General features: G+C 36.1%; 1 protein-coding gene across 1 annotated transcript in view; it reads right to left on the reverse strand.

Annotated features, from left to right (window-relative positions):
- The window catches only part of TRHDE (thyrotropin releasing hormone degrading enzyme), a 363215-nt gene that overhangs the window by 75261 nt on the left and 263663 nt on the right, over positions 1-24291 (reverse strand). The window contains exons 8-10 of the mRNA XM_035002118.1: positions 11774-11839; positions 10946-11133; positions 5718-5806 (exon numbers count right to left, since the gene is read on the reverse strand). Coding sequence (XP_034858009.1) covers positions 5718-5806; positions 10946-11133; positions 11774-11839 — 343 coding nt within the window. The remainder of the gene's footprint in view (positions 1-5717; positions 5807-10945; positions 11134-11773; positions 11840-24291) is intronic.

The following is a 24291-nucleotide window of genomic DNA, read 5'->3' on the forward strand; positions in this document are numbered from 1 at the left end:
ACAAAATCTCCAATTTTCACCTTGTTATCAAGGTTTTTTACACATCAGGCTACAAAACAGGTTTTCTTTTTCTTTCTCTTTTTGAAACACTGACTCTATAGTCTCTCTCAAGTAGAAGCCACACAGGAAGAGGGTGTGACCACAAAAATCACTGGGTGAACATTAATGACTATTAATTGCTGAAATGAGGTAGGCTCTGAAATGGGGTGGGCTCCTTAATCTAACACCTGTTACATCTTGCCAATTTTTATAAATGTACAGTAAAACCAAAAATGTATGCTGAACATAAAAATCTAATCTTTAATGTTTCAGATGATATGTCAGCTTTTTGCCACTTTTATAAATAGTATCTTGGAACATTTAAAAAAACAAGGCTCAGACAGGTTAATCGAATTGTCCAAGAAAGCAGGAAATGGTCTGTCTCAGGTCTCCTGACTTGGGTGTCCTTTTTACTACATTATATTCTATTGATACAAGATGGTATAGCACTTTTACTGTAATATGGTATATATTTCTCACATTCTTATATTGTTTTGAAAAAGAGGGACACAGCATTGGAAATAAGAATTAGAACAGGAGCAGGATAGTTAGATTTTTGTTCCAGTTCTCCTACACGTAAATGTTTGAACTTAGGCCACTCATATAATCTAAGGGCCAACTAATAAATAGCATTTAAGGTCCCTTCCAATTCTATGACTCAGTAGAAGAAGGAACTGTTTTCCTCTGTGTGAAATTTTACCAGGCTTCATCTCTGGTACTTAAAAAAATAGATCTATCAGATATTGCTCTAAAATATTAATAGTTTCCCAATTTTCTGATACTTTGCTTTTGTATATTTTTCAAAACTTTAATGTGCTTATCTACACAATTCCTTTGAAGTTTTGGAATGTCACCCCATTTTACAGATATAAAAAATAAAAAATAATTAACAAAAGAGAAGACATTTTAAAAAACTAAACCATCTGAAGAGAGATTTCAATTCAGTGAAAAAAATTAAGATTAAAATATTGAGGATACTGTTTCCCTTGAGTAATCCTAACTCTATCTTCAATAATATGAGGATTTTTATCACAACACATATTGTGATTAAATTCACTTGGGTTAGGTGCTTGCTTTGGCAGCACATATACTAAATTCACTTGGGTTAAGTGTAAATTTGATCATTTTCATCTAAGAAGTGGTTATTTTTTGAAGACATTATAATATTCAAGAATCAAGTTTAATATATGAATACATGATTTATGTTTTTACAATTCTGAAACAGTCATGGAATCCTATGATATTAAGTCTATTTTTTAAAGTTATTTCTTGTTCACATTTTAAAGAGCTGGCACAATTTAACCTCATGTGATACACTTGGCTCTAAATGGGTGACGGGCATTAAGGAGGGCACATGTTGTGATGAGCACTGGGTGTTATATGTAAGTGATGAATCACTAAATTCTACTCCTGAAACTAACATTACACTGTATGTCAACTAACCAGAATTTAAGTAGAAAATTGAAACTACAAATAATAAAAAAATAAAAAATAAACTTATTGAATTCAACAACTTATAGGTAGAAGAGAGACAAATTAAAATAGGAAAACAATCCCTATACCTTCTATTTCATCGGAGAATAAAAAAGGCAGGCATCTATTGTTTTTAAGTATGTTATTATTAAATTGATAACTAAAACCTGAAGGTTATTACTGTTCATGAATATTTTTATGCCTTTGTTATAAATGAAATCTTTGGAGAAATGATTCCCTGAAAGATTTTGTAATAGATTTGTAAATGTCTTTTTCATTCTAGCTAATTATATCTTTAAAATGTTCTTCAAAATAACTAATGGCAAGCAATGAATTCTAAAGAGACCTTTTCCAATGGCCTAATGAGGTATGGTATGTGATGAGTACCAATATAAAAAGTATGGAAGTTATATTTTCAATGTTAGTAATAATAACTTAAAATTGTATGTAGAATGTATCCAAAATGGCACAAAATTTAGATTATATCAAGGCACAGAGTACTTGGAATTTTATAATATTTTGGTTTTATATTCTATACTTTCTGAATAAAAAGAGGAAGATTAAGCCTTTATCCTCAGTATTGGCTGGTTGCAGAAAAATCAGAATTTAAAACAAACAAAAAGCCAACCAAAGTAACAAGGGTACAGTGTAAAACAAACTCAGGTATAACACATACTGGTTTTCTCACTGGACTTGTGTGAGAATCAAATTAGAAAATGCTCCATAGCACCTATAAAGAACCATGTGTATGAATACAATGGCAACATGTTGAGTAATTGGCATATCAGCAAAGCAACCTACCAAAATTTTAAAATCTACATGTGTGTGTGTGTGTGTGTGTGTGTGGTTTAGAGGGAATACATTTAGAAAAGAAAACCAAGCTCCTAAGACAATTTATGCAAGTTATGTCTCAAGCCTTAACTTCCTCATTTATAAAATGGGGATTAAAAATAACTCATTCTAAAGGCTTACAAGTCTTATATAAGCCAATGCTTAAGGCAAGCACTATATCATTACATTATTTTTAATGTTTATTTGTAATTTCAGCATCAATTTCCTTTTATTTTGAATCTTTTCTTTCCTAACATTTGGCATTAAATTTATTCCCTTCCATTACACATTCATTGTCACCATACAAGCTGTTACATTTATAAACATCTGCATTCTCAGTATCTCAGTAGTAAAAACGAAAAAGATAAATCCTTTTACCTGCTTTCAGTAATTTAAAAGTTGATTTAAAAACTATTTTAGGCTAGAATGAACTATACCTTAACTTGGAATTAATTCGATATTCATCCAAAGGGTTTAAAAAATGGAAGCGTCAAGAGTATATGATGATTCAAATCAAATTTATACTTTATATTATTCACCATGACTGTGCTTTAATACCTGGTGAGATCAAATCTATGTGACTGATAATGAAAAATTATAAAAACATTGATCTTATTGTTGTAACTAAAAGGTGGACTTTTAAAATACAATGTTGATTAGAATTGACCAGAATATTTTCTTAATGTTTTTATGGAAAAAACATTATTGATATTATTATTGATATTAGTTAACTATATTTTTTATTTTGATTGATTTATTTACTTTTAAAGAGGGGGGTAGGGGGAGAAGGAGAGAATCTTTTTTTTTTTTTTTTTAAGATTTTTTATTTATTTATTTGACAGAGAAAGACACAGCGAGAGAGGTAACACAAGCAGGGGGAGTGGGAGAGGAGGGAGAAGCAGGCTCCCCGCTGAGCAGGGAGCCCGATGTGGGACCCGATCCCAGGACCCTGGGACCACGACCCGAGCCGAAGGCAGACGCTCAACGACTGAGCCACCCAGGCGCCCCCAAGGAGAGAATCTCTACCAGACTCTCTGCTGAGTGCAGTGCCCAATGCGGGGCTTGATCTCAAGACCCTGAGATCATGACCTGAGCTGAAACTAAGAGTTGGACGCTTAACCGACTGAGCCACCCAGGTGTCCCTAGTTAACTGTATTTTGAAAAAAGAGAGAGAGAGAGGTAATAACACATGAAAGGAGACAAGAGTTAACAATCTTTTCTTTCCCCCTAGTCTGTGCCTTGTGTCAGTTTTTTATTTGTCATCATAATGAAGGGATTTAAGACAAAACTAAAGCCAGAATGAGACTGAACAGGGAAAACAGAATGGTTGTCTTTCTTTTAGGTCCCTCTTGGCAGCTTCTTCCAGATTTACATATTTATAAAGTTTTCAAGAAATATTTACTTGGTATGGGCATTCTCCACAAAAGCTTCAACACTTCTATCGGGACAATGTTCCATCAACCAGAAGGCTCTGCTGTGATTTAATGGAAACTGACACACTGTAGGTGGCACAACTCAATTATCAGAGGCAATGTAAATATCATCTCCCAGAGTCATGCACTGCACACACTATGTAGTGAGCATGACATTTGTATTAATATAGGTGACATTTTAGGCAAATGTATGCTTTGAAATATCGTGTTGTTATTATTCCTCATTAAAAATGAGAGACTACAAATGGAAACAACCTCTCAAATACACCTGTGGTTATTGGTCAAGAAAAGCTGTGACACTATTCTGCGTACTCTACGTGAAACAAGAGGATACCCTGAATAATAGCAGACAAATAACTAAGGAGATAGAGGAAATGGACATGGGGAAAATATTGACGAAGTATCAGACTTGCCCTGGATCCACTCTCTAAAAGTGACGTTTTGGCCTGATCCTGACTTTTAATCAGTATCTTTGCACCCTTGTAATTGTCCCATTTCCATTGTACCCCCCAGTGAGAAATGTTTTACTTGGTTTCTGAAAATTGTTCTATTTCATGTTCCTAGCAATCCCATGGAGGATCTAATAGTTAGATCATTAGGTTAATGACTCACTGTTTTCACTCATCATTTCATAACAAATTATGTAGATAAACAAAACAACTACACAAAAGTAAAAGAGCAGTAAAAAAAAAACAAATAATACAGTAAGTGAATTAAGAATCATATAAATGCTAACTCTAAGAAATGAAAAGAATAGATTATAATAAGCAATTTTAAAAGGAGAAACACCAATAAATTTTAAAATAAGCATTTCAATTCATCACTACATTACTTATGAATCTTTGATACACAATGTATATAAATAAAAGCACATATTTTCATAATATGTGATTATGTGTTAAAAATACAACAACATGGAAATTTGAATAAAAATTCAACTGAAAATACAAGCATTTATATTTCTGGTATGCAGATTAGATTTTGCTATAAGAACTTTTTCTTGTATATATGTATTTTGAGCACTTATATCTCCCTTATAATAGCAAGACTGAGGGGCAGATACAATGTTTATTTTGTTATTTACTAATTTTAGCTCACTTATTACAAAAAACAGATTGTAGCTGTTCATAGTGGTTATGAAATAAGATAACATCAACAGAACGCAAGAAAGGAGTAGAAAAAACGTGGACATACTTGACCATCTAAATCTAAATAAAATATTACATAAAAGATGATTAATTGGCTTTTTCTCCAGTTCAATAGAAAACAAAAATTAAAGAGACCTGTTTCACATCTAGCATGAAGGATTTAGATTGGATTCAAGAAATAGCTTTCTGACAGTGAACTGAAATAGGTCGCTATCTTATTTGAAGATATTTAGAAACAAAATAGAATCTCATCTTTTTCTGCTCCTTGAGAGTTGACCCTAGTTTAGGTGATGTTTTGATGACCTATCAAGTCCCCTCCGTTCTGTCCCTATAATTATCTAATTTTATGGAGAATATCGCCTTGTCCATTCTTTAAAGAGCCAGTCTGGCAAAAAACAAGATAGCAGGAAAATGGAATTGAAAATGTGGCCTGTGTTTCATTATTTGGCATACTGTTTTACTGGGAGTTATGATTATAATTTAATTACATTTGGGATTATAAAATGATACAGTTTAAAACAGCTAAAATTAGTACTACAGACGCCTTGTTTTAAATGTTCTCTTTACCATCAATGACACAAATAAACTTAAGAATTATATAGGCAGACTAAAATTAGATTATGTACAAACTATACTATATTATACTTAATTTTGTAGAAGGGATTATCACTCTTTCATATTCTCTTTCTAATTTGTCTTTATTCACATTTTTACAACAGCTGAAACCAGAGGTTAAGTTGCTAAACAATTATCTGAAACCAAATAGTTCCTGAGGGGAGCATATATATTTTACCTGATTTGTTAGTCACCCAAATAATTGCTTCTGAAGACACATGGCTTCTATTTCCCACCACAATAGTTAATGGAATCTGCCAGAGGTAACTGCAAAGTAAAATAGAAGCTTTAAGAATAAAAATGGTTATAACAAATAAACAACATTTGCTATGCACCTTCTGCATGATTTCTATTATTCTCTTTAGGGGAAATAAAAAAATTCCCGTCACAAAAGTAAGGAATAAGTCAAGAAGATGAATTCATTTCTTCAATGCCACTAAGCAGACTTAGCCTGTAAGAGTTTTAATTTCAATACAAAAGGGGGACTTTCAACAAAACAATATTTCTTGCAAAAAAAAAAAAAAAGATTTGCATTTTACATTACAGAATAAAAAGTAGCTAAAATCAATAAATCAGAGCCACACCATATATTGATTAAGTCTCAAAATAACTCCTTTCTACTTGTTTCTATGTTAAATTAATACACATTTCAGTGGCTTCATGCATTTACATTTCAACATTATCCTTATTTTTTCACATAACTATCCTAATAAGTAGTATTATCACATTTTACAGATAGGTTAATACAGCACACCTAAAGTTACTCAGCAAAACAGGAATGAAAGGTGAAACTAATCAGATGCCCCTAAAATCCAGATCAATACAAAGAATAGTGTCGAACACACTTAATGCTCTATTTTCTGAAATGAAATTTCCACAATGATGTGTGAAATCATCAACCAATGTTCAGGGATCAGTCATTAGTATCAGCTATTAAAAGAAGCATTTTCTAGAATTTGACTTTTTACAGGGTAAAAATGGAAGCCTATACTTGTACTTGAAGTAGTATCAATTTAATCTCAAGTGACTAGCGAGAGATAATCTGGATGGTTTTACAATAAATTCAGTGACTACATTTTGTTTCTTTCCCTGAAGTATAGCCAGATTATGTTGACCTATCATTGCACCATTAACAGCAGGGTAGCCAACAACATTTAGTATGTAAAAAATATTTTTTATTTTATGGAAGAGACACTGTTTGAGCTCTGTAATTGGGAAAGTAAACAGAGAATTGAGAATTTTTCAGGAAACGTATCCGGGATTATATAATTACAAACATAATGAATATGTTTTGGGGGGCATGGGAAGAGAGGGCATCTCCTCTAAATCTGGTACATGGAATTTGATTATTTTATCACTTCATTTCTCATTCACAAGAAACACAAATCAGTAATAGTAACAAATCTAAGTGGAAGAGTAGAAGAAATTAATCATTTTACACTAGTGGCCATCTACAATATGTAAAGTTAAAATAATATGTTTTAATCAGCGAAATATTTTTGAGTGCCAACTATGTAGAGACACTGAGCTATACCACAGTGGAATCCACACAGTTGGTCAGGGAATCAATAACCTATAGTAACCAAATGTATTGTTTTTAAAGTAGAAGTAAATGAACATAACCCACTTAAGCTCTTTATCAAAGACCTCCAAGCTCTTAACATAATACTAAGAATATGGCAAATATTTAATAATGGTATTACTGTGAGGAAGACAAAGAGAATTGATATATATTTCTTTAACAGCTCTTCTCTAAAAATAACGACTCTTTTTTGATTAATTGAAAAAATTAGTTAAGAGACAATAACGCTTGACTATGCATCTGACTCTCAAATTATTATCTGAGTTCATATTTGTAAACTTAAGATCTTGAAGAAGCCTAGAAATGGAAGGCATTCCAGAAATTGCTGTTGAATTGGATCAAATAGGATTAGACCAAAGTAAAATGAAAGGAACCAAATCAGTCTATGGGCAAGACAGAGATTAACCTTATGAACTTGACTTTCTGGTACATATCTTCCACACTGAGTTGGGTCAACTAAATTGTGAAGTCAAATAAGTATCCGTTAAAGGGCAAGAAATATACAAAATGGATGATGTTTAAAAATCCTCAAGGATAAATGTGTCTTTTTAAAGCATGATCATAAAACGTGAAATATTACTTGCCCCTAATATAAATAAGTACACTTTTGCATTTATTTAAACTGTATTCTTCTAAATAGTGGAACTAGAAATGATAACATTTCTATGGTATGCTTCAATATTTGAGTTTTAGCAAAAGTCTCTACAGTACAAGAAAAAGAGATTCATATGGATACCTGCATGTTGTTTACAGTCAATGCCACATCCCTATGGGAAACTTCCTACATGGCAGACACTGAATCACACAGCTGTTCAGATGCAAAAGAGTTAACTATAAGGTACTGGGGGGATACAAACACTCGGGCATTTTGTAAAACTTTTGAAATAGTCTTCTGGGTATTTTTCCCAAGAATGTTTTTGCTCTCTCTGTGTCTGTGTGTGTGTCTATGTCTGCACGATTGTGTATGCACACAACTAAAATGTATATATTGTCACAAAAACAAAATAAAAATGACAAATTACCAAGCATATCTAAAATTTGTATTCATTTCTGAATTGCTATACTATTGATCCTAGATGTTATTTTTCATAACTTTCCAAACAACACATATTTGATCTTTTCCTAAATTTCATTTCAAAAATCAAAGAAAGCACGTTGCTTTATGGTTACAACTTAAAAGGGTGGAAGACACTAAACACTGCTGAGTGAAGCATGGTGTGCTATAAAGAAAATCTCAGACTGCGGTGGGTTATGTTTGAAAAAAAGATTAGGAAAAAGAATTTGTGAATTAGATTGTGTTCCAGATACCTAAGTTTAATTTTAGTCATCTCACTTTAAGCAGAAAAAAAAACAAGCACAAAATGCATTTCAATAGACCTTTAAGATATTTTTTCTGTAATATTCCCTGGGGTTACCTCTCTCTCCATAGTTCATGTTTTTATAATAAAGCAATGTTTATCCTGATAATCATGTTAAGGTAGAAAATAATAGGTACATATTTTAGCTTGAGTGAAAATTCTTTTTTGTAAAATGGTACCCATATCAGTGAAGCATTAATGTAGATACCATGAACTCTACAGAAGTTGCTGTCATCAGGATGATAGCAAAAGGAAAATATGACTATGGAGATAAATACAATTGTCTGTAGAACAGGACTCTGAGAAACTCCGTAAGTGGATGAGGAGACATTGCTTAACATTGCAATGTATTAACTTGATAAAGAAAAAAAGCTAGACAAATTCAGAACTTCCAGAATACCTAAATTCTAGCAAATACCTTATTCACTTTTACATCACCTAACTCTATGCAATTATTAGTTATATAACCATCTTTCTATAGAAAAATGTAATTACTATATGCATTAAAAATGTTCTGGGCATGTTGTAGTGATGTTCTAGTATCCTTTACAAAATTCAGGACAAAGAATTGATGATACTGACTCAGAAAAGATCCACAATTCATGGGATTTCTGGTATCGGTGGGCACTGTTTTACTGCATCAACAGCTTGCACTGTATAATAAAGACCTAGGAAGGCTACATACAAAGGACCGATAGAATTGGTATTGAAGTTCTGACCACAATGTTAGAGTGAATAAAATTGATCAATAAGATACAATTGAATACTAAATTTTTAACTGCAAGCTCTATTATTTCAAAATAGATAGAAAATAATTTTCGAGCTTAAAGGGACTCCATATATTATCTTACTCTTAATATTTTATATGCCAGGTTCTCAGGGTTCAACATTATCCATATGATTTTACAACTCTAGCAAAAGCAAAGCTCTGTTCAAGTTACGTATGCTTATACAGCCTGGGAGAAATTCTGCCTTTAAAGAGTCAGACTCATAGCTGATACATCTGATGCATGTTATAGGCTGACACTGTATTTTTGTTCAAAATTTGTTCTGTCATTTGCAGGTCCTTTATGTTTTTCTGCATCAGTGATGTTTGTGTCAAACTGATCATTCTCAAAGGCATGGCCTAAATCTCTCTAACTTTGCCACAGTCAAGTAGTTTTTATGTACTTCCTGGCAAGGCTGGAGTTGATGCCTAAGCAGGTTTAGCCCTGGGCCAGAGGGTGGAGAATCAGAGGCAGCATTTGGCAACTGTGCAGAACCCAGGCTGGGTAATACAGAAGCGTTGACAGACAAGAGTCAGATCATGACAGTGCGGCAGGGTAAGACTACATTCCATTGGTTGAAACAGTTGACTTGCAGGGGCGGTTTGTCCAAAGCCAATGTATCTATTGACCAGGAGATTTAAGACAATGCTTTCTAAAGGACATTCCAAATTCAGTCATCGTTAAACATTCAGGAATTTCTCAGTCACTTCTACCTATAGCCCATCTGGGAGCTAGCCTACTTGGGAACGATTTCCATCCTTCTTAGAGATTAAAACAAAAACAAAAAACCAAAAACAATTCATGCTTCACACCTCCTAGATATTGGTGGGCGATAAAGTCAAAGTCCTAATATGCCAATGTAATGGGAGATAGCATGACCAACCTAATCCAAACACTTTATTTTATTTATTAATTTTAAATTCCATCCCTTCTGTCCCCTCCCTCTCCAATCTTTTCTTAGGGCATCTTTTAAAAAATGAAATGAACTGATTTAAACTGCATTATCTTTCTTTGGCTCAGCCTTTAATAAGACACCATACAGTAAGAAAACATGAAGTAGAAAAGAAACACTATATGTTGTTTTCAGTAATTAAATAAGTTTCAAAAGAAAGTTTAACAACAAATAAAAATACTATGTATGTTGTCTGTTCAGTGGTTTTACACACAGAAAATGAGGGAGGAGAACATATTTTGATGCTAAGTAGCATTGATACTTAGACCATTTAAAAATAGATCTACTTTGAGTTCCTTTGGCTCAGATACTAGTCTAGTAGTAGTTTTTGTTTGTTTTAATTAGTCTTTCTGGATTGTAAGTTTCTATTCTCATCTATTTTATAAATCTTAGTTTGTTCCATTCCATTTAATTGACTTCACTACATCTTAACTTTCTTGAATTTAATTCAACAAACATTCACAGGGAAAAGTAAAAAAAAATCACATAATTTTCTAAATCACCATGATAATTTAAACTCTGCTTAAACAAAATAACTTTGGTGTGCTGTCACTTTGATGGTTAAAATATCTAGAAATGGGAGTAAATGAGGAATCAAAATGAAAACACCATATGTAAATAAAAAAATGAAAACCATATTTCACTTACATTTTATAATTGTGCTAGCAATCTTTTTAAAATGTTAAAAATGCAAAGTGAAACCCAAGAATAAAAGCAATTGTTTTTTCATGTAAAAGAGTGTTGTACCTGTTATTTTGAAGTTCAGGTGCTTTAGTTTTAGCACTGATGTCATAAATAAAGTGTTGTTGGGTAATTATTATTCTATTTTCTGCTGTTGAATTTCCCAAGATGGTGATAACAGGATAACCCATCTGGAGTGTCCACTGATCCATTACTTCTTGTATATTTACAAACTTTCCATTCCGTTTTAAAGCCTTTATAACCCAAATTGTATAAATTAGTTTTATAAACATGAATTATAAACATAATTAACATTAAACCATTTTTACTTTTAACCTTTATGATTTACTTAAGGATGAAAACATGTAAAATCAGTGAAGCTAATATAACGTGTTAGTAAAATTAATCTCCTTGCCTTAAATTAAGCTTCATGCATATATAGAGAAACGAAAGCTTTATTAGCATTAAAGTTTTTACTTAATGGAAGATAAAACAGAGTTGATTGTTAAAACAAGTACTTCTGGCATCATTAAGTATCCCCAGTATGTCCAGTACCAAATTTAAATATTTGTTATTCACCTATAGAAAAAATTATTTTAACATCAATATTTCTCTCATACATGAATATCTGACACAATATGAATGTTATATTTCAGAAGTATTGTCTTGTTTGAAAGTAGGCAAGGTACTTTTTACTACCATTTGTAGTTTAAGTAGTTTTAAACCCCATTACTTTTATAATATATCAAAAATAAAATGATAAAGCAATATGAGAAAATATAAAAAGTAAAAACATCTGTTAGTGTCAATAAAAGTTAAGAATGGTTTATAAACTCAATTCTCAATTCAAATAGTCAAGAGGAGGTTTCGGTATTCGAGCTTCCTATACTTTACCTCTGATAGTGTATTCCAGAGATCATTTCTGGCTGCATTGCCATACTTATGAATGGTTAAATAATCCTACAAAGAATATAAAATCATAATTACAATTTGGAGGCTCAGCAATTTCCAACACACACACTTATTTCTCAATTCAATTAATAATTTCTATTTGTTAGAATTTCATTAATATGAAGACAAGGAGAAAGACGTGGAAAAAGATGAAGAATCTCATTTTAAAATATCCCAAAGAGCTTTAACGTAACATATTTCTTAACTCATCAAACAATGCTGGTCTCGGGGCGCCTGGGTGGCTCAGTTGGTTAAGCGACTGCCTTGGGCTCAGGTCATGATCCTGGAGTCCCGGGATCGAGTCCCGCATCGGGCTCCCTGCTCGGCGGGGAGCCTGCTTCTGCCTCTGACCCTCCCCCCTCTCATGTGCTCTCTCTCTCTCATTCTCTCTGTCTCAAAAAAAAAAACAATGCTGGTCTCTTAAAAATTATTTTCATAACCATAATCACTCCTTACGGATTTCCAGGGTCAAAGACCTTCCTTTAATTTAACAAATCAACCTCAGGCAATTTTAAAGAAACTACCTCTGCAGTGAAACATTTAGGAGAAACTTCTCCATCAGGCCTTCCTGTTGAAACATTGAAAAAAATAAATTCTGTTTTATGGAAAAGAAAAAACAACAGAAACCCGACTGATATATGCTGATGTGAAGAGGAATTGCTTTGCTGAAAGAGTGATGACTATCTGCACAAGCTGCCTGGTTCCCTAGTCTCTGCAAGGGACAGGCTGCCTAATACAAAAAAGGATACATACTTATTTCCATGAGCTTGAAACACATATTAATACTTAATTAATACTTAATAAGAAATAACACATATTAATACTTAATAAGAAAAAAATAAATCCTAAATTTATTTAATATTTTTGAGTGTAGGACTTCCCATTTCCCAGTTTCCACCATTAGTAGTTAAACCTACACACTTTCTATCTACCTCATGCCTGCTCCCTTCTACAAAGCATGGTTTATGTCACTGTGGATATGTGATTTGGTTACAGCCAATTGGTGTTATTCTTTTTCTGAATCCAAAATGGAAAAACGAATAGAAAATAGTGTTTTATATTATAAAACAGAGGGTCTCCTGCATTTGAAATTCCATCATCTCTACATGTAGGTAGTAGACAAAATCCAAATTTACATCACAGTACTGAAAATGAAAAAAATTGCTGACTCTTTTCAGTACTTTGTGTAGAGTAGAATACTTTGGGGATAATTAAACTTGGTGAAGAAATTTTTCTGAAATACAAATCGTAGCACCTGTGACAGATTCAGCTTTGTTGGCAATTCACAGCACAGCAAATGGCAACTCCCACCTAATCAGACTCTAAAGATGCAATGCCCAACACTAACTTAGCAACCACAAATTCATCATCGTCATTGGGAATTATGAATAACTTTATTGAAAAAAATACAACCCCAAATAACCAATCTGAATTCCACTTTTGGCTTTGAATATGCCATATGAGTCATTTTCCATTAGAACTCGGGGACCAGGATTTAAATAAATTATTTCAGATTTAACTGTCAGCATTATCTTTCATGCTTTTTTAGCACCTAAATGAATAAATCTGGGAACAATAGGAATTATGAAACACAGATTTGAGTTTTATTTTAGTAATGTGATAAGAAAAAAAGTATTAACAGTAGAACTATTTATTTATTGGGTTTGCCTTATGGATAGTGCTGCTAGGATAATCCCAAAGAGGAAACAAAGGAATACTCCATGGACTTTGAAAGGTCCGATACCCAACTACAGGATTCTCTTCACAGACAGATCATAAAAATCCAACTGTTCATGATATGAGTTGGCATTGGCCCAACATTGGTCATCAACTCAAGCTCCTGGTTCCCTCCCCAGTTCAGAACAAAGTTCAAATTTACACTTCAAGCAGGCTGAAGTGGCAATTATCTGGCCTTAGGAAAGCAGCTCCAACTTGCTCACCTCGAAAGTCAGGGCAGAGAGCATCTTCTTGGATTCCCAGCAGTCCCAGTTTTCAGGTGTTACTGGAATTCTACATAAGTCAATTCTTGTTTTCCAAAAACAGAGAAAACCCCAAGTGTTTTCCTTAGTTATCTTAGCCTTCCTCTTGCATGAAAATAGTCATATTTTAAGTGAAGGAAATTGTATTTTGTCCTTGTTGAATTACCAAGAAACTTACAGAATAGTCAATGTGGTTTTTCTGATAATCAATCATTTATTTATTCATTCATTCCACAAAATATATGGTGTACTTTCCATGTGCCAGTAGCTTTCAGGTGCTGGGGGAACAGCGGGGGAGATTAGGTTACTGAGAACAAGGACAGACACTGAAATGGGATTTGTGGAGGACGGTTTCTGTGACTGAAACTCTAGAAGTCTTGGTAGAAAAACTAGTTGACAAGATGAATTTAAACATTTGCTATGCAATTAAATAAGAAGATTTTAAGTTCCTTTCAAGCCTACAAGTCGATGAATATGAAAATGGCTGGAGTTATGAATCCGAAATGGAAATTTATGTTTATATGTATGTGTATGAAAGTCAATCAGCAGTGGATTTGACATTATGATATAAAGTAGAAGAATATTTTAATATTAACTATACAAAGAATTTCAGAAATAAAGGAGTTGTTGAAAAGAAAAAAAAGATGACCACTAGAATATTCTTAAGGAATGAAACCAACATTATAAACTGATGAAAAGTCAAAAGTCTATTTAGCAAAAATATATTCTCATCCATAAAGTACAAGAAACGGAGTCTGACTGCCTTTGTCCAAATCTGCACCCCAATACTTCCTAGCTACCTGATTTTGGCAAGTTGCTTAATTTCTTTGGGTATGAAAGTACTTGTTTCACAGAGTTATGTTAAGGAATAAGTGATTTAATATCTGTACAGTATTGGAAGAGTCAGGAGTGTCTAGTACACAGTAAGTATTCAGCAGACATCAGCTGCCATATCTTTTTAATCATTTCAGGCGACCAGTTGGAAACAGAGTGACAGAAGGAAAAGTATCACTGACAATAATAACCAAAGAACAGAACTCATGAAAACAATATCTGCCTCTGAGTTGCTTTATTTTATCTCGTTCAATCCTATGACATTTATGAGGTAGATATCACCATCATCATCATCTAATAAATCAGAATACTGGAACTCAGAGACGCCAGCCCACGTCCAAACTCTGTATCTGTGCACACAAGTCCTGACCCAAATCCAATGTCTGCTAGATGCCCCACAGACAACTAAGAGCCATGTTCGAAGCTGAAGCCACTGTCCTCCCCCACATCAGCTCCTTTTGGCAGTCCTTCCCCAGTGATGACCTTCCATCCATCTCAACCAAGCAGTCCCCTTGGGTGCCTCTCTTTCCCTTTCCACCACATTCAAGTAATGACCCACATCGTAAATCTTCCGTCCAGGTTCCCCTTTCCTTCCTCCTATTTGACAGCCCCTCGGGATGACTAGCATGGCCACTGCTTCTGCTCTGTCCCTTTCATGTCGCGTCTCTGCCGTGCAGCCAGAAGAGCTTTCATCAAATGCACACATGGATCCCTGCTGTATTCAGAAGCAGTGCGAACACTCTAAATGAATGCTCCTTCTGTACTTCTGCGATCCAGTCTCTTACTCTGTTGCCCCCTGCCTCCGCTTAGCCACTTCCTGCTCTCTGCAGATGCCTGTGCATCCTCTCTCCCTTTTCTAGTCCCCTGAACGAGCCCTTCTCCACATATGCTTTTCTCTCTTACCTACTTCAAGTCCATTCAATCTCCAGGAGTCAGGCTTGATACATTCTTCCCAGGAGTCCTTTCTTGGCCATTCCCACCCCTTCCTGAGTTACATACCCCTCTTATATTCTCATACGTTGCACCATATGAGAGCATCTATCACACTGTGTTACAACTGCTTGTTCATCAGCTTGACTGCCCACGTACTCTGTAAACTCCATGGGAGTAAAACCCCCGTTACCCCTGTTGGCCACTGTTGAGCCAGCATCTATGTGCTCAGCCCGGTACACAGCAAATGCCGAATGTATTTGTATGATTTTTGACTTGCCTTATTCAGTATGCCTTTCTGTTAACAACCAACAATCCTGTCAAGAGACGTTTCTCGTACCTATCAGATTCCTCCAAAATGTCATATTTAAACACTAACATAGGACATAATTTATTATTTCAGTGTATATATGTCAGCTATATAACTTGCATCGATATGTGCAATTGCATATGATGTCATTGAAAGACCAAACTATTGGGTAAGAGACCATTTTTATTTTACTTTCTTTGCTAATAAGTGACATGATCCACAATTTTTCATGTACAAAAGCCAATGGGACTAATAAGTAAAAAGGAGAAAAGGAAAAAGTGAGCTGAGGAAGTAAAGCTCTATTATCTTTTTACATGTTTACATGGAATAATTATGCTCTCCTAGTAATGAGCCCCTTAGCATGTTAAAACAGAGGACTAACTGCACAAAGGATGTATTCCTCAGGACATGAAAGGACAGTTTAATAAAATCCAAAGATATATAGACTGGTTTATTTGTGTTTAGCAGCAAATTATAAAAAATCCACCCTAGAATGACCTTTATAATGACAAGATTTATTCTTTCCTGTTATAAGAAGGTAAGACAGCTGCAGCTCTTTTTCTCCAGAAATTGTTTGGCCTCACCTTTACTTGTGTTTTGCCTTCATGCTTGAGTCTGAGGCTGGATGGGACAAGCAATCCCAACCATCACATTCAGACAGGACATTGTGCAGAGGAAAGAGACAGAATTTCTTCCCAAGAATCTCTTTTTAAGAATCAGGAAAACTTCCTCTCAGTTCCTGCATCAAACTCTCTCTGTTTTCCATTTGTCAGGATTGTATCATGGGCTCCAGCCAAAATCTGCTGATGAAGCTCCAGGGGGTATAGTTTTGGGGACTGCACAAGGCAGGCCCGGTCCTGTGTTCCCTCCATTGACGTAAGAGAGTCAAGTCTGGGCCTCAGTGACACTGGCAAGTAGGAGGCCTTCTACTCGAAGGCTAGTCTGGGAAATACCAGGTAAATCCAGGCATTGATTTTTCTGACTATGTGACGAGAAGGTTGAAGCAGGGATTTGAAATATTGTTCCTTTCTAGTAAGAATAATTGTATCTCAAAAAATGTGTAGTGGGCATTTGTCATTCTTTTGGCTTTCCAGCATTTAAATACCACGCTTATATGGGGGCAATAACTCACCATGGAATCCTGCAGGAAGGTGAGGGCTCTACCTCCCACTTGCAATGGAAGGCACAAAATACTAAACTCTACCTTCTCCTCTCCCCCCCCCCTCCCTGGCAGCTAAAGCACGCACATGTACCCTGGCCTCAGATGAGCAGATACTTCATCCCAGGACTGTGAATCCTGCCAGATCAATGCAAAGGAGCAGGAACAGTTGAAAGACTATCCCAGGCTCCAGAGATAGCCTCACTAATGGTAGCAGTTGAACCGGCCATTCCTGTGGCAGGACCTTGGCTAGGTTTCTTAATTTCTCAGTCCCCCTTAGTTCCTACTACCCATTTTGTAAGCCTGGTGCTCCAGCCTGCCCAATGCTTCCAAAGGTGGCTGTATATACACCCTTCCAGCAAATTCCTTTTTGCCTGATTTAGCCAGAGTTTGTTTCTATTGCTTGCGAGCCCAAACTGATTACTATAACACTAATGGGGGATTATAATAAAATAAACACAAACATCTTAAATTTTCTCAGTAACCTCAGAAAGAAAAATAGAAATTCTCTCACACAACTTATACAAAATGAAAAGCAAAGAACACCCAGTTTGTGAGACAGGAATCCATCAAAATCCTAGAGGAGAACATAGGCAGTAACCTCTTTGACATCAGCCACAGCAACTTCTTTCAAGATACATCTCCAAAGGCTAGTGAAACAAAAGCAAAAATGAACTTTTGGGACTTCATCAAGATTAAAAGCTTCTGCACAGCAAAGGAAACAGTCAACAAAACAAAGAGGCAACCCACAGAATGGGAGAAGATTTTTGCAAATGACACTACAGACAAAGCGCTGATTTCCAAGATCTATAAAGAACTTCTCAAACTCAACAACCAAAAAACAAATAATCAAGTCAAAAAATAGGCAGAAGACATGAACAAACACTTCTCAAAAGGAGAAAGGGAACCCTCTTACACTACTGGTGGGAATGCAAGCTGGTACAGCCACTTTGGAAAACAATGTGGAGGTTCCTCAAAAAATTAAAAATAGAGCTACCCTATGACCCAGCAATTGCACTCCTGGGTATTTACCCTAAAGACACAGATGTAGTGAAAAGAAGGGCCATATGCACCCCAATGTTCATAGCAGCAATGTCTGCAATAGCCAAACTGTGGAAAGAGCCGAGATGCCCTTCATCAGATGAATGGATAAGGAAGATGTGGTCCATATACACAATGGAATATCACTCAGCCATCAGAAAGGATGAATACCCAACTTTTGCATCAACATGGATGGGACTGGAGGATATTATGCAGAGTGAAATAAGTCAAGCAGAGAAAGTAACTTATCATATGGTTTCACTTATTTGTGGAACATAAGGAATAGCATGGAGGACATTAGGAGAAGGAAGGGAAAAACGAAGGGGGGAAATCGGAAGGGGAGATGAACCATGAGAGACTATGGACTCTGAGAAACAAACTGAGGGTTTTAGAGGGGTGGGGAGTGGGGGGATGGGCATGTACTGCATGGAGCACAGGTGTTATATGAAAACAATGGATCATGAATCACTTCATCAAAAACTAATGATGTACTGTATGGTGACTAACATAACATAATAAAGTAAAATTAAATTAAAAAAAATAACACCCAGTTTTACTGGATAAATCTTCTAGGCTTTCCTGGTATTAGAAACAGTAGGTATGGGGGGAAGGAAGTAGACACTTAAGTTAAAAAAGAAAAAAAAGAGGCAGACAAGTAGACTGGAGAAAAAGTATGAAAGTTCCACAGACAGAAGTACACAGAGAGTAACAACAATAAAAATAAAACTATCTTAAATTTTTGTCTTAAACAAAGCTTCTAGAGCAGGGGCTTTTAAACCGGGAACCTAAAGCTCAAAAATTAAATATTTGTGAGTGTATGCATTATTACAGTAGAGTGATTTTAAAGGGATCCATGGACAATAAGAAAGCAGATTAAAAGCTGCCAGATCAAAGCAATGTCACACAAGGGTTGGATAAAACCCATTTGAACCCTGGGCCATGCACTTCAGAGGATGTTTCTACATTCTCTGACCTTGACAAACAGTAGCAAGGAGACCAAACCAGTGACAGAGGACCAACTAACACACACAAGAAAGCTAGACTACAGATTGAGATATCATTTTGGTTTTTATCTGAGAAGTGGCTGGAGATTATGAAATTAAGGGAGGAGGAGCAAGATGACGGAGGAGTAGGAGACCTAAATTTCGTCTGGTCCCAGGAATTCAGCTAGATAGGGATCAAACCATTCTGAACACCTACAAACTCAACAGAAGATCGAAGAAAAGAATAGCAGCAACTCTCTGAACAGAAAAGTGACCACTTTCTGGAAGGTAAGATGAGCAGAGAAGTGAATCCGAGGTGATATTCAGGAAGATAGATGGCGGAGGAGGGGGCCTCTGTCAGCCCCTACCAGCAAGTGTTAGAGCCACGGAGCACAAAATCGGAACTTCTGGAAGTCAGCTCCACTAAGGGACATAGCCCCAGTGGCTAAGCAGGGGGTGGAACCCTCGCGGGACAGTGTGGTCTCAGGACCCTTGGGGTCACAGGAAGACCGGGGGTGCCTGAGTGCGGCAGAGCTCACAGGAATCTGAGCAGGGAAGCCGGCTACAGAATGGAGCTGAGGCGCGGGCTCTCAGCTCGGGGTTGCCATAAACCGTGATCCACGGCACAGTCGGGCCACTGATCTTCCAGCAGGGACCCAACAAGTGGCAGATCTGGGGAGACTCCCCTTCCTTCCCCAGGAAGAGAGGCAAGGAAGCGCACTGCAGGGATCTGCTGGGTTTGGAGACTCCACACGGGGTCGTGTGCCAGAGATAGAAACAATCGGTCACAGGCTGGGTGAGCACGGAGTGCGGCCAGAGACCCAGGAGACAGGAGTGACTGACTGCTTTTCTCCGGGGGCTCACTGAGGAGTGGGGCCCCGAGTTCTCGGCTCCTCCGGGCAGAGATTGGGAGGTCGCCATTTTCACTCTCATCCTCCAAAGCTGTAGGGAAAGCTTGCAGGGAACAAAAGCTCCCGAGAGCAAACCCGAGCAGATTACTTAGCATGGACTGGCAAGGGCAGGGCAATTCCACCTCTGGCAAAGACATTTGGGAACCATGACAACAGGCCCCTCCCCCAGAAGATCAGAAAGAACAGCCCGCCAAGACCAAGTTTACCGATGGATGAGAACGACAGAACTCCAGCACTAGGGGAATACTGCACATAGAATTCATGGCTTTTTCCCCATGATTCTTTAGTCTTTCAAAGTTAATTTTTTTTTTTTTTAAGATTTTTTATTTATTTATCTGAGAGAGAGAATGGGAGACAGAGAGCATGAGAGGGGGAGGATCAGAGGGAGAAGCAGACTCCCTGCCGAGCAGGGAGCCCGATGCGGGACTCGATCCCGGGACTCCAGGATCATGACCTGAGCCGAAGGCAGTTGCTTAACCAACTGAGCCACCCAGGCGCCCCCAAAGTTAATTTTTTTAATTTTCTTTTTTTTTCTTTTTTTTTTTTTGGATTTTTCTTTTTCCCTTTTTCAGCCAACATCTTATCAATCCCTTTTTTAAAAAAAATGTTTTTTATTTTTCATTTTTAGAGTCATAGTCTATCTTTTCAGAGTAGTTAACCTTATTTTTAGTATATATATATATATTAGTTGTTCTCTCTAAAATTTTGGGATACAGTTTCTTCTAACAGACCAAAATATTCTCTAAATCTCTAGTGTATGGCTTTGTTCTAGTCTCCTGCCTGATCATATTCTCTCCTCCTTTTTTTTTTAAATCCTCTTCTTCCTTTTTCAATCAGCTTCTTATCTTATCAATTCCTTTTATAAAAACTTATATAATTTTCATCTTTATAGTCATATTCCATCCCTTCAACACATTTACCCTTATTTTTGTACATATAAGCGCTTTTCTTTCTTTAAAATTTTGAGAGGCACTTTAATAGACCAAAATATGCCCAAAATCTAGTGTGTGGCACTGATCTATGCGCCAGCCTGATAATATTTGATCATATTCTGTTTTTTGGTTTGTTTGTATTTTATCTTTTTCTTTTTCTTTTTTTTTCTTTTTCCCTCTTCCCTTTATTTTCCCCTGGTTTCAGGTTTCTTCTGATTTGTTTAGTGTATATTTTTCTGGGGTTGTTGTTATGCTGTTAGCATTTTGTGCTCTCATTCATCTATTCTCCTCTGGACAACATGACAAGATGGAAAAACTCACCTCAAAAAAAGGACAAGAGGCAGTACCTACTGCCAGGGACTTAATCAATACAGACATTAGTAAGATGTCAGAACTAGAGTTCAGAAAGACGATTTTAAAAATACTAGCTGGGCTTGAAAAAAGCATAGAAAATATTAGAGAAACCCTTTCTGGAGAAATAAAAGAACTAAAATCTAACCAAGTTGAAATCAAAAAGGCTATTAATGAGGTGCAATCAAAAATGGAGGCCCTAACTGCTAGGATAAATGAGGCAGAAGAGAGAATTAGTGATATAGAAGACCAAATGATGGAAAATAAAGAAGCTGAGAAAAACAGAGATAAACAACTACCGGATCACAAGGGCAGAATTCGAGAGATAAATGATACCATAAGATGAAACAATATTAGAATAATTGGAATCCCAGAAGAAGAAGAAAGAGAGAGAGGGGCAGAAGGTATATTAGAGCAAATTATAGCAGAGAACTTCCTTAATTTGGGGAAAGAAACAGGCATCAAAATCCAGGAGGCACAGAGAACCCCCCTCAAAATCAATAAAAATAGGTCAACACCCTGACATCTAATAGTAAAACATAACGAGTCTCAGAGACAAAAAGAAAATCGTGAAAGCAACTCAGGATAAGAGATCTGTAACCTACAATGGTAGAAACATTAGATTGGCAAAAGACCTACCCACAGAGCCCTGGCAGGCCAGAAAGGACTGGCAGGATATATTCAGAGCACCAAATGAGAAAAATATGCAGCCAAGAATACTATATCCAGCCAGGCTGTCTTTGAAAATAGAAGGAGAAATAAAAAGCTTCCAGGAAAAACAAAAACTAAAGGAATTTGCAAACACAAAACCAGCCCTACAAGAAATATTGAAAAGGGTCCTCTAAGCAAAGAGAGAGCCTAAAGGTAACATAGACCAGAAAGGAACGCAGACATTACACAGTAACAGTAACCTTACAGGCAATACAATGGCACTAAGTTCGATAGTTACCCTGAATGTAAATGGGCTAAATGCCCCAATAATCAAAAGACACAGGCTATCAGATTGGATTAAAAAACAAGACCCATCGATATGCTGTCTGGAAGAGACTCATTTTAGACCCAAAGACACCCCCAGATTGAAAGTAAGGGGGTGGAAAACCATTTACCATGCTAATGGACACCAAAAGAAAGCTGGGGTGGCAATTCTTATCACACAAATTAGATTTTAAGTGAAAGACTATAATAAGAGATGAGGAAGGACACTATATCTTACTTAGAGGGTCTATCCAACAAGAAGATCTAACAATTGTAAATATCTATGCCCCTAACATGGGAGAAGCCAATTATACAAGCCAATTAATAACAAAAGCAAAGAAACACATCGACAACAATACAATAATAGTTGGGGACTTTAACACCCCCCTCACTAAAATGGACAGATCATCTAAGCAAAAGATCAACAAGGAAATAAAGACTTTAAATGACACACTGGACCAAATGGACTTCACAGATATATTCAGAACATTCCATCCCAAAGCAACAGAATATACATTCTTCTCTAGTGCCCATGGAACATTCTCCAGAATAGATCACATCCTAGGTCACAAATCAGGTCTCAACTGGTACCAAAAGATTGGGATCATTCCCTGCATATTTTCAGACCACAATGCTTTGAAACTAGTACTCAATCACAAGAGGAAAGTCGGAAAGAACTCAAATACAGGGAGGCTAAAGAGCATCCTGCTAAAGAATGAATGGGTCAACCAGGAAATTAAAGAAGAATTAAAAAAATTCATGGAAACAAGTGAAAATGAAAACACAACTGTTCAAAGTCTTTGGGATGCAGCAAAGGCGGTCCTAAGAGGAATGTATATAGTAATACAAGCCTTTCTCAAGAAACAAGAAAGGTCTCAAATACACAACCTAACCCTACACCTAAAAGCGGCTGGAGAAAGAACAGCAAATAAAGCCTAAACCCAGCAGGAGAAGAGAAATAATAAAGATCAGAGCAGAAATCAATGAAATAGAAACCAAAAGAACAGTAGAACAGATCAATGAAACTAGGAGCTGGTTCTTTGGAAGAATTAACAAGATTGATAAACCCCTGGCCAGACTTATCAAAAAGAAAAGAGAAATGACCCAAATTAATAAAATCATGAATGAAAGAGGAGAAATCACAACCAACACCAAAGAAATACAAACAATTATAAGAACATATTATGAGCAACATATATGCCAGCAAATTAGATAACCTGGAAGAAATGGATGCATTCCTCAAGATGTATCAACTCCCAAAACTAAACAAGGAAGAAACAGAAAACCTGAACAGACCTATAACCACTAAGGAAATTGAAGCAGTCATCAAAAAACTACCAACAAACAAGAGCCCAGGGCCAGATGGCTTCCCAGGGGAATTCTACCAAACATTTCAAGAAGAATTAATACCTATTCTTCTGAAACTGTTCCAAAAATAGAAATGGAAGGAAAACTTCCAAACTCGTTTTATGAGGCCACCATTACCTTGATCCTAAAACCAGACAAAGACCCCATCAAAAAGGAGAATTACAGACCAATATCCCTATTGAACGTGGATGCAAAAATTCTCACCAAAATACTAGCCAATAGGATCCAACAGTACATTAAAAGGATTATTCACCACGACCAAGTGGGATTTATCCCTGGGCTGCAAGGTTGGTTCAACATCCACAAATCAATCAATGTGATACACCACAATAATAAAAGAAAGAACAAGAATCATATGATCCTGTCAATAGATGCAGAAAAAGTATTTGAAAAAGTACAGCATCCTTTCTTGATTAAAACTCTTTAGAGTATAGGGATAGAGAGTACATACCTCAATATCATAAAAGCCATCTATGAAAACCCACAGTGAATATAGTTCTCAATGGGGGAAAACTGAGAGCCTTCCCCTAAGGTCAGGAACACGGCAGGGATGTCCACTATCACCACTGCTATTCAACATAGCATTAGAAGTCCTGGCCACAGCAATCAGACAACAAAAAGAAAAAAAAGACATCCAAATCGGCGAATAAGAAGTCAAACTCCCACTCTCTGCAGATGATATGATACT

The sequence above is a fragment of the Mirounga leonina genome, unplaced genomic scaffold, assembly GCF_011800145.1.
Source record: "Mirounga leonina isolate KUSES-001 unplaced genomic scaffold, KU_Mleo_1.0 Mir_126, whole genome shotgun sequence".
Classification (NCBI taxonomy): domain Eukaryota; kingdom Metazoa; phylum Chordata; class Mammalia; order Carnivora; family Phocidae; genus Mirounga; species Mirounga leonina.